At 40.8% G+C, this 9,794-nt stretch overlaps 1 protein-coding gene across 2 annotated transcripts in view; it reads right to left on the bottom strand.

The window, feature by feature from the left end:
- Positions 1-9,036, bottom strand: part of vps53 (VPS53 subunit of GARP complex) — a 44,686-nt gene extending 35,650 nt beyond the window's left edge. For both annotated transcript variants that reach the window (XM_084064133.1, XM_084064132.1), the window contains exons 1-4: positions 8,900-9,036; positions 6,852-6,932; positions 4,321-4,370; positions 3,820-3,886 (exon numbers count right to left, since the gene is read on the bottom strand). In XM_084064133.1, the coding sequence (XP_083920259.1) occupies positions 3,820-3,886; positions 4,321-4,370; positions 6,852-6,932; positions 8,900-8,986 (285 nt within the window). In that variant the 5' untranslated portion in view covers positions 8,987-9,036. The remainder of the gene's footprint in view (positions 1-3,819; positions 3,887-4,320; positions 4,371-6,851; positions 6,933-8,899) is intronic.
- Positions 9,037-9,794: the final 758 nt, after the last annotated feature.

Below are 9,794 nucleotides of genomic sequence, written 5' to 3' on the forward strand. Positions count from 1 at the left end.
TAGCAGACTCGTTCACACCACAGTGCTGCTGCAGCTCCCAAAAGGCAAATGAAATTTTATGGTGTGTTCAGAGTGTTTCCAATCTGGGAACCCATTTGGTTCAAATCTGTCTTGAGAGATTAGTGTTTCTAACCTTACAGTTTGGGATTAAACGCAAGAGACAGACATTCTGTCTCCGTAGTAAGCTAGTAAAGCTCAAACAAACTCTCATAAAACTTTACGCACATAGAAGTTCCTCTCAAATTTAGGATTTACTTTTGATTCAGAATAAAAAAAAACATTTTTTTCTATTTCATTTGATCATCGTCCAGAGGAGAACATGTCTGGTGCTATATTCTATATTATATTCTATGTACAATCATGCTACATGCCACTTTCCATCTGCTAGATACTGTAGTGTAGGATATAGTCTCGCGTAGCCAGACAACTATTCCACAATCTCCGAATAGTCTGGAACTTACACCTCCCGAAAGCAGAGAATGGAAGCTGTCATCTCTTCGCCATTTCCATTCACGAAAATATATTTTAAAATATCTTACAATTTTATTTGAGAATTTTCATTTCTGCTTATTTTGATTTATATTAGGACACATTTGCGTGACTGTTAAGACGAAACGGGAGCAGGGGGGAGGCGTCACCTCCGCTTCAATCTGGGAACCCATAGTCCAAAAAAAAGGAAAAAAAAGCACACTCTGTTTTTTTCCTTTGAATTTGACTCTGGGGGGACCTCCCAATAGAATGTGGATAACAGGATGTTGGCCGTTAGGTCCGCCCTCAGCCCTCCACTTCCGGTCCAGGTGTCTTTGTTTACATTCCGAACATTCCTAACTATACACGTTGTAACAGGAGCTCCTGACAGATTCAGCTGCGGAGCTCTGAATCCATCTTGAGAGATTACCTCCGCTTTATCCTCGGATCGTTTTCAGAGCTTCCGTGCTCCAGACTGTATGACGGAAACATTTGAAAATTGTGGCAGGCAACAGACTGGCTCGCGAGACTATGTAGGCTATGAACCATAAGGCTAAGATAAGATAAACCTTCATTGATCTCTGATTCAGGTTTCATAGCAGCAACAGCAGCAGGAGTGAATCACAGTAAAGGCTCTGACACAGCAAGCGTCAGAGACGGACGCGTGTCAACTCATCAAACACACCCGTTGTTTACAACGGCTGCAGCCACCTGTTGGCGCAACTTTCAGAGCGTGGTTTTATTTTGGAGCGTCAATGCGCAGAGAGAAAGAGAATGACTGGAACGACGGATAACATATTTTATATGGTTTTGAAGACTACCCATAAACATCCTGGTGGCTTTTTGTACTCTGCATACCTCCAAAATGTGTTTTTTAAGACTAGCACCAGGCACGAAGCAAACCCATTATTCAAGTTTTCTCTTGTTGTTTCTCAAAATGTGTTTGTTACCTTGAAATTATGGCTAAAGTCTACGCCAGCATTATATGGATCTTAATGACCGTGAGCTGTCAGCTGTGTACCATGGAGTGACGCGTTACCCACGTATCTATGACAACAGGCTTGTCTGTGGATGAATAGAGTACACTGGCAGCTGCTTGTAAGATCATCATATTAACTACACAGTTATTTACTGTGTGTGGACCAAACACACTCAACTTGACCAGGAGAATGCCATAAATCTGTTAATTAAAACAAGGAAAACTTAAGACAAAGGGTTATCAAAGTAACATTCTGAATGTCAGATAAATAAACTGTGTAACTGTTGAACGGTCTCTCTCCAAAGAGATAGCTGTATGCGATTGGCAGTGTGTATGAGTATACTGTAGATGTGCTCAATATATTTGCTGTGATAATATCAGGTAGTCTGCGTTTCTCCGATACTTTCACTGCAGCCACCCATCCATATACACTTTTACAAAACAAAAAGGTAATTCAACAACAATGGCTTCTTAAGTCCTCATTATTGAAGTAAAAGAAAAGTCATTATCTGGCCATGTATCATCATAGAGGTAGCTAAATAATAGGTCCTAGTACATGTGAGCAAGAGCAAACCCAGGACAAACTAAACATTACCCATGGTCTATTCTGGAATTTCTAGGGGAAACATTTATGTTCAACCAATTTAACTCGCAATACAACAGTCTGTTACCACTACCCACACACACACATCAGAAAAGCGCATTCCTCTGTGGGAACTGCCTGCCCACTGCTGAAGCATGACTGGTGGGAGGAGAGACTCCACAACACACTGAAACGACAGGGAATCCCTTCAAACCTCTTTATTCTATATATCTCTCCAGTCTACCAGCTTTTATTACCCACATTTTCTGCGCACACCCACGCTCCGATCTCTGGGTTTACCCAGAGGATTTTGCACAGTGAGCAAGATAAGTTAATACGAGATAAATTGCTGTAGTGTAGACTGAACTCTTTCATCCTTATCCTGCGCCGCCGTCTTCCTCATAAAGATGAATATCCATTTCCTCCTTTCCATCTGCAGAGAGGGATTTTCCCTTAAGAAACGTCGGGACCAGCTCTGTGGGATTTGGAACGGCAAGCTTACTATTATTGTGTGTAATGTCATGGGCCTGGAGGTGGGGCAGAGCCGCGGGGGAAGGGGGGTTAAGAGCATTTAATGTCATGAGCCTGGAGGTGGGGAGGAGCCGCGGGGGAAGGGGGTTAGAGCGTTTCCGCTACCGAACAGTAGCGGACTGCAAAAGAAAGGCCCTAGACTAGACACACTGACGACAACTTGCGCCTAATCCGCCAAACTGGTCGGTGCGCGCGCACACACACACACACACACACACACACACACACACACACACACACACACACACACACACACACACACACACACACACACACACACACACACACACACACACACACACACACACACACACACACACACACACACACACACACACACACACACACACAGCTCCCCATCAGGTGTCATGTTCCGTCTAACCACCTTCCCCTGACGGGAGCGAAAGCTCTGCCTTAAATCAGGAGAGGCTTTTCTTTTCTGACACGCTTCCACCCAAAAAATAAATGAGAACATGTCAAGACACAAAACCACAGGTTCAAATGGAACCTCGACATTTGAGGTAAGGGAATCCATTTCATTTCCCAGCCCCGTTTTCCATAACGAGGGCAGTTTAGTTTGAATGGTGGAGATGGGATCTGACTCATCCTGTCCTTTTCCGTGGCAGCAGAACGGAGGGAGAAAAGAGGAGGATGATGATGAGGAGGGGGGGAACATACTTGTCTGGGTCAGGAGTATCCAGGAGCACTATACCTCCAAATCCAAGTTTAAGGATGACACTTTTAACACTGACTGGTTGATCAATAAGTCCTAATGTTGTCTGTCAGACAGCAGTCAAGTCCCACACACCAAGTCCTTCCTGGTGTGTGCATGCCATTATGTGTTCATTTAGGCTGCAATCCGTCAAGTTTCATGTCCTACTCAGGATTTGTACACAAGTCTCCCGCGTGGGAGACTTGTATTTCGACCGCTCTGCCAAGAGGCAATCAGTACTTGTCTACCAGTAGGTGTAAAAAAAGAAAAAACAAAACACACATTGCAGAACGAATGAAAAAACTATAGGACAGTCAGTTCATAATGGGACAGTGATATGATTTTCATGATGTTTTCAGCACTGAAGGGTAGGCGTAGTTTGTTGTCTCCGCCAGGCTGGAAACGAGTGTTGATTGGGGTCCCAGAGGAACAGAAATGGTATCAAATGGGGATCCATGGCCTAAAGCATATCAAACTGGGGGAGGGGGTTCTTGAAATGAAAAAGATTTCATTATCCATGGTTTAATGAATAGTGGCTCAGCTCACCTGTCTGCCATCCTGGCCCACATTGGTCTGGCCTCTCACCACAGTCCTGATGTTATCATCTAGACGCCTGTCAGACACGATGATGACACAGGATGATTACTGTTCTGGTCACATTAGCTGAAAATAATTGCTGGCATCTATGACAGTGGTTCTCAACCAGTGGTTTGGGGACCACCAGTGGTCCTTGAGAGGGGGTTCCAGGGGGTCCCCAGACAAATTAATTGTTAGGAACCAAATTGAACCTTGTGTGTCTGTAACTCTGAGAGTGTACAAATGGAACCAAATGGACCCTAACGGGTCCATTTGGTTCCATTTGTACACTCTCAGAGTTAAATGAACACTGATGATGATAATACTACTGTGTAGATTGGGACCCCCAATAAATCAAAATGGTTGAGTCCCTGGCATTTCTTTTCAAAAGGGGGTCCCTGGGCTAATATGTGTCAATTTGGGGGTCCTGGTTGAAACCCACTGATCTATGACAATCACCCATCTACTCACCGAATCTTCATACGGATCTTGCTCACCACGTCATCAATATTAGCCAATGACTGAAGAGAAACACAACAAGAAAGTCAGTAAGTGAACATCCCATGACCCCCAAAGTTATGACTCATTTATGCTTTGTCGTATGACGGAGTCGCGTGTACCGAAATTACTAGAGCTACAAGCTCACAATGTGTCACGATGCGATGCGTTGTGAGTTTGTAGATCTGCGATTTTTGCCAAGCGACTTTGCTGTACGACTAAGTATAATAAGCAGATTAAGCACGATGCTCCCTTACAGAGCACAGAAAGAACATACAATATTTCAATACAAATGAAAAAACGAGTTAACTCAGTCATATATATATATGCCCCTGCCCTGAACAACGCTGAATTATTCACATTGTTACATAGCTACAGTACAGATACACCAGACATCAGTTAATCATGCACTGTGACCCTTTTAGACTCTAGAGACCAATGATGAGTGCAACAAAAAGGTAAACAGCGCCCTCTCTTGGAGTTATAAGTTGTAGCAGACCTATAGTACACTTTTCTTCCAGTAAGTAATGAGGTAGAAGCCTGTACTGAGTGTTAGTGAGGGATACTGATCTTTTCTGTACCTCATAATCATTGTGAAAATAATTACTAAACCCTTTCTGCACCAAATAATGAGTTCTATTCTCTAATGAAGAAAATTAACAAGTTCAAACAAATATTTTGCCCAGATGGTCCTAATCTAATGGTCTTCCTAAAGAAAATGGCAATAAAGCAACATATTTTTTTCTAAATTAGGTAGATTTTTCACCCCCAAATAAAAGCATCGACCTGTATGAATGAGGCATCGCCAAATTAATAGCCTGATGTGAAAGGTTTGACAACGCATTTTCAGATTGTTTATTCGTCAAACTCCCGGTGTGTAAGAACCATAGCAAGTAGTACTTAAACACATCACAATTTTACCAGTGCAAAAGAATTGGTGATTTGTTTTACGGCATTGCTCTGTAGGAGGCTTGCCGTCTGCAAGAAGGCCTGAAGGTGTGTTTGTCCAGAGACAATAATCTTGAAACTTAACCGCTCATCTGATCAGTGCCAAATGTCTTGTGAACACTGCCAGTAGACCAACGAAGCACCTCCATGTTTTATATTCTTATATAGTTACATTTTATAATGGAAGTCAAAGGAGCTCGTGGAGATCGTGGCTGCAACATTGGCCAACTGGAGTCATACATCATAGATGCGTCATAGATGACTGACTGAGAACAACATGGGAGCCACGGCGTTATTATAAAAATTTACAGTATATAAAAATAAATAGGGGGTCCCCAGCAAAAGTAGTTAACATAGCATCACAATCATTTCAACCACTTTATCCATATGTTTGGCTATTCAAAAATAGCAGCTCTACAAGCTGCAAGCTTGTACACCTGCAATCTTTGGAAACATTTGAAATATATTGAAAATGTTTGGAAAAGTTTTAATAAATCTTCTTTTCTGGGGGTCCTTGGCACAAAACCTTTTCAGATGGGGGTACGCGGCCAAATACATATCAATTTGGGTGTCCTTCACATGAAAAAGGTTAAGAGAACCACTGCCTTAGTCTGTTCATTCAGCATAGTAATCACTAATCAGTACATAGGACTGCAACTATTGATCACCATCTTAGCGATTATTCTATCAATTACTTTTTGAATTTCATTGTTTACCTTTCTCCTATGATGACATGCCCAAGGTAGGGATCGATTAATAATATGTTTGTATTAAATTATCGGTTTTCATTGTTTATAATTGATTCAATCGATTTGTTCGATTAATTGCTGCGGCCCTAATCAGTAGTAATCTGAAGCAGTGGTTTTCAACCAGTGGTCCGGGGACCAGCAGTGGTCCTTGAGGGGGTTCCCGGTCGTCCCCAGCTAAAAGATGGATAGTTAGGGAACCAAATGGACCCTTATAGATCTGTAACTGATGAGATTGTAAAATTAAACCAAATGGACCCGTACGGGTCCATTTGGTTTAATTTTACACTCTCAACAGTTAAATTATTGTTAAACATTTGCATTACTTAATTAAGAAGTTTATACAATTAGAGAATATAGAAGAATCGTAACTTTGATCAACATTTGCCTGTTATCTCTCTACCACATGAAGGATAAGGATAATTCCTTTTAACAGGTCGTTCATGAAAGTCCTTGCGGTCTTGTTTCCAATGAGAACCTGTGAGCAATTAGGGGTTAAGAGTCTTGCTCAGGGACAAATTTCATTTCATCGACACATATGCTGACCTGGCCTGGAATCGAACCTGGGGCAACCAGGGCCTCTGGCTCCCTAGGCGGGTTCACTAACCATTCAGCTATGGCCGCCATAGCTCAATTCCATCAATACAGCATTGATGGAATTGTGGAGATAATCTTATCCAACAATAACAAAATATACTACGTTTTGGGTCTGAGAGGCTAAAAGTCATCAAATGATGGTCCGTGGCTCTAATGCCAACTAAATAATGGTCCTTGATATGAAAAAGGTTGAAAACCTGTCTGCTCTCTTACCTGTTCAGTGGGGAACAGTGTGTTGATGTATTCCACAGCATTAAAATCTGCTCTGTCCAGTGGATCTTGACTGGGGAAAACCTGTAATCCCAGAGAGAGAGAGAGAGAGAGAGAGAGAGAGAGAGAGAGAGAGAGAGAGAGAGAGAGAGAGAGAGAGAGAGAGAGAGAGAGAGAGAGAGAGAGAGAGAGAGAGAGAGAGAGAGAGAGAGAGAGAGAGAGAGAGAGAGAGAGAGAGAGAGAGAGAGAGAGAGAGAGAGAGAGAGAGAGAGAGAGAGAGAGAGAGAGAGAGAGAGAGAGAGAGAGAGAGAGAGAGAGAGAGAGAGAGAGAGAGAGAGAGAGAGAGAGAGAGAGAGAGAGAGAGAGAGAGAGAGAGAGAGAGAGAGAGAGAGAGAGAGAGAGAGAGAGAGAGAGAGAGAGAGAGAGAGAGAGAGAGAGAGAGGACCATACTTTAAAACAAGTGTGTCAGCAGCAACTGACAATACCTTGGTTCCCAAACTGGGAGTCGGGGCCCCCAGGGGGTCCCCAAATTATTATGGAGGGTCCCCAGATGATTAGCTTAAGGTGCAAAATTGTTTTCTCACTCAACAGTAAACAAAAATAGCCGATTTACAAGCTCACAACGCCTTGCAGTGTGAGCTTGTAGTTCGGCTATTTTCACAATATTTATCTGTGGAACAGAGTAAAACTGAATGTAAAATGCCTACAATTCCAAGTGCTCGTCAGGGTGGGGGGTCCCCAGTTAAAAAAATATGAGCTTGTAGATCTGCTATTTTTGAAAAGTCTTAATGGGTTAAAGTACATTTACTCAAGTGGTGTAGTCCAAGTACATTTTGAGGTAATTCGCTTGAGTATTTCCATTTCATTTGAATACTTTATCCTTCCAATTATCCACTACTACAGTTTAGAAGGAAATGTACTTTGTGCAACAAAACATTTATTTGACAGCTTCAATTACCAGTTACTTCTTATCAGACAGGGCAGGGACTGAGCCAGCCATGGTTCACATGACGCTCGTCTGTCAAGGTATGACAGACATGTTTCAGAGCAGGGACTAAGCCATTGCCTTTACAGTAATACTTAAGTTAGTAGTAGTAGTAGTATGTATGCTTAATTGGGTATTGTTATATTGGCACTTGTGTTGGTCTGACTGAATACTTCTTCCACCTCTGCATTAGTCTTACTCCCAACAACCTCTATATTACAAAACAAACACAAAACAATCACACAAGACTAAACGGAAATGAGACCTTCTGAATGTGAAGCAAGTATAATGTTACACCGCCAGCAGCTATTATTAGTTTCAGTTGTGGAAAGTAACTAAGTACATTTACTCAAGTACTGTACTTATTACTTAAGAACAATTTTGAGGTATTTTTTACTTTACTTGAGCATGTCCAATTTTCAGTACTTTCTCTTCTACTCCACTTCATCTCAGGGGTAAATATTATACTTTTACTCCACTACAATTATTTGACATTCAATTACTAGTTTATTTGTAGATTTTGATTATTATTACAAAACCTACATTAAACACTTCAGCCCTATATACATTTAGTCCATTTGAAAATGAAAGATCTACAAGCATTGTTTTCAAAGGATTTGTATACATTTGAAAACTTGTGAAATGGGACATTCTGCATAATGAGTACTTTCTACTCTTGTTACTTTAAGTACATTTTGATACCAATACTTTTGTACCTTTACTCAAGTAAATTTAGAATTTTGGACTTTCACTTTAAAGGAGTATTTCTACATTGCAGTATTGATACTTTTACTTAAGTAAACATTTAGAGTACTTTTTCCACCACTGGAAATGAGACCTTTTGTTCTGAATGTGAAGCAAGTATAACGTTACACCAATAGCAGCTATTACTAGTGTATAGTTTCATACGTGGATAATAATAACAGTGTAATAATGTAGTCCATTATTCATTCAGCCAGTCGGTGGATTTGCAATAACTGGTCTGTCTGTCAGGCTAATTGTTTTTATGGCCAATAACCTGCTAACTAACTGTCATGAATGCAAATATAAATGTCCTCAGATATACCTGCTCAATGGCCAGCTGCACCTCTGGAGTCAGATGCAGAATAGCCTCCAGATCCTCAGCTAATTCCAATTCTTCATCCTCCATCATCTTCAAAACAAAACGAGCGACCACCTCTTCTTCATCAGCATAGATACCACTTCCTGGTCAGCGTTGCCAGGTTTTGAGAGAGAAGCAAGCAACCAGGTCTGGTGAAACTAGAAAAACAAGCCCAAAGTGGCGGACATGGCAACGCCACTTCCTGGTGAGGAGGCTTCTGGGATATCAAATGACGTTGCACTCAAAGAAACGGTGCGCCATCTGGTGGTTAAAATGTTGAATTACAATTTTATTAAATTATCATAATACATTATATTTTTTGTTTTTTTGTATATGTATTTATACAGTGGTGTAAAGTAACTAATTACATTTACTTAAGTACTGTACTTAAGTACAATTTTGAGTTTTTAGTTTTTTTACTTAACTGGAGTATTTCCAATTTTAAATACTTTTACTTCACCTCCACTAGCCTACCATCTCAGAGGTAAATATTGTACTTTTACTCTCCAACAATTGTTGAAAAAATTGTGAAAACCTTAGTTACTAGTAACTTGATTATTATTACAAAACATCCATCAACCACTTCAACCATATATTTGAAGATAGCAGATCTAAGCTCACAACGGGTCACATCGCGACCGTTGTGAGCTTGTAGATCTGCTATTTTCAAAAGGTTTTTATACAGTTGAAACCTCTGAAATGGGACATTCTGCATATTGGGTACTTTTACTTTTGGTACTTTAAGTATATTTTCATGCTAATATACTACTTTTGTACTTTTGGTACTTTAAGTATATTTTCATGCTAATATACTACTTTTGTACTTTTACTCAAGTACATTTTTTGTACCAGACCTTTA

Source organism: Gymnoscopelus microlampas, assembly GCF_963454915.1.
Source record: "Gymnoscopelus microlampas genome assembly, chromosome: 8".
Lineage (NCBI taxonomy): Eukaryota > Metazoa > Chordata > Actinopteri > Myctophiformes > Myctophidae > Gymnoscopelus > Gymnoscopelus microlampas.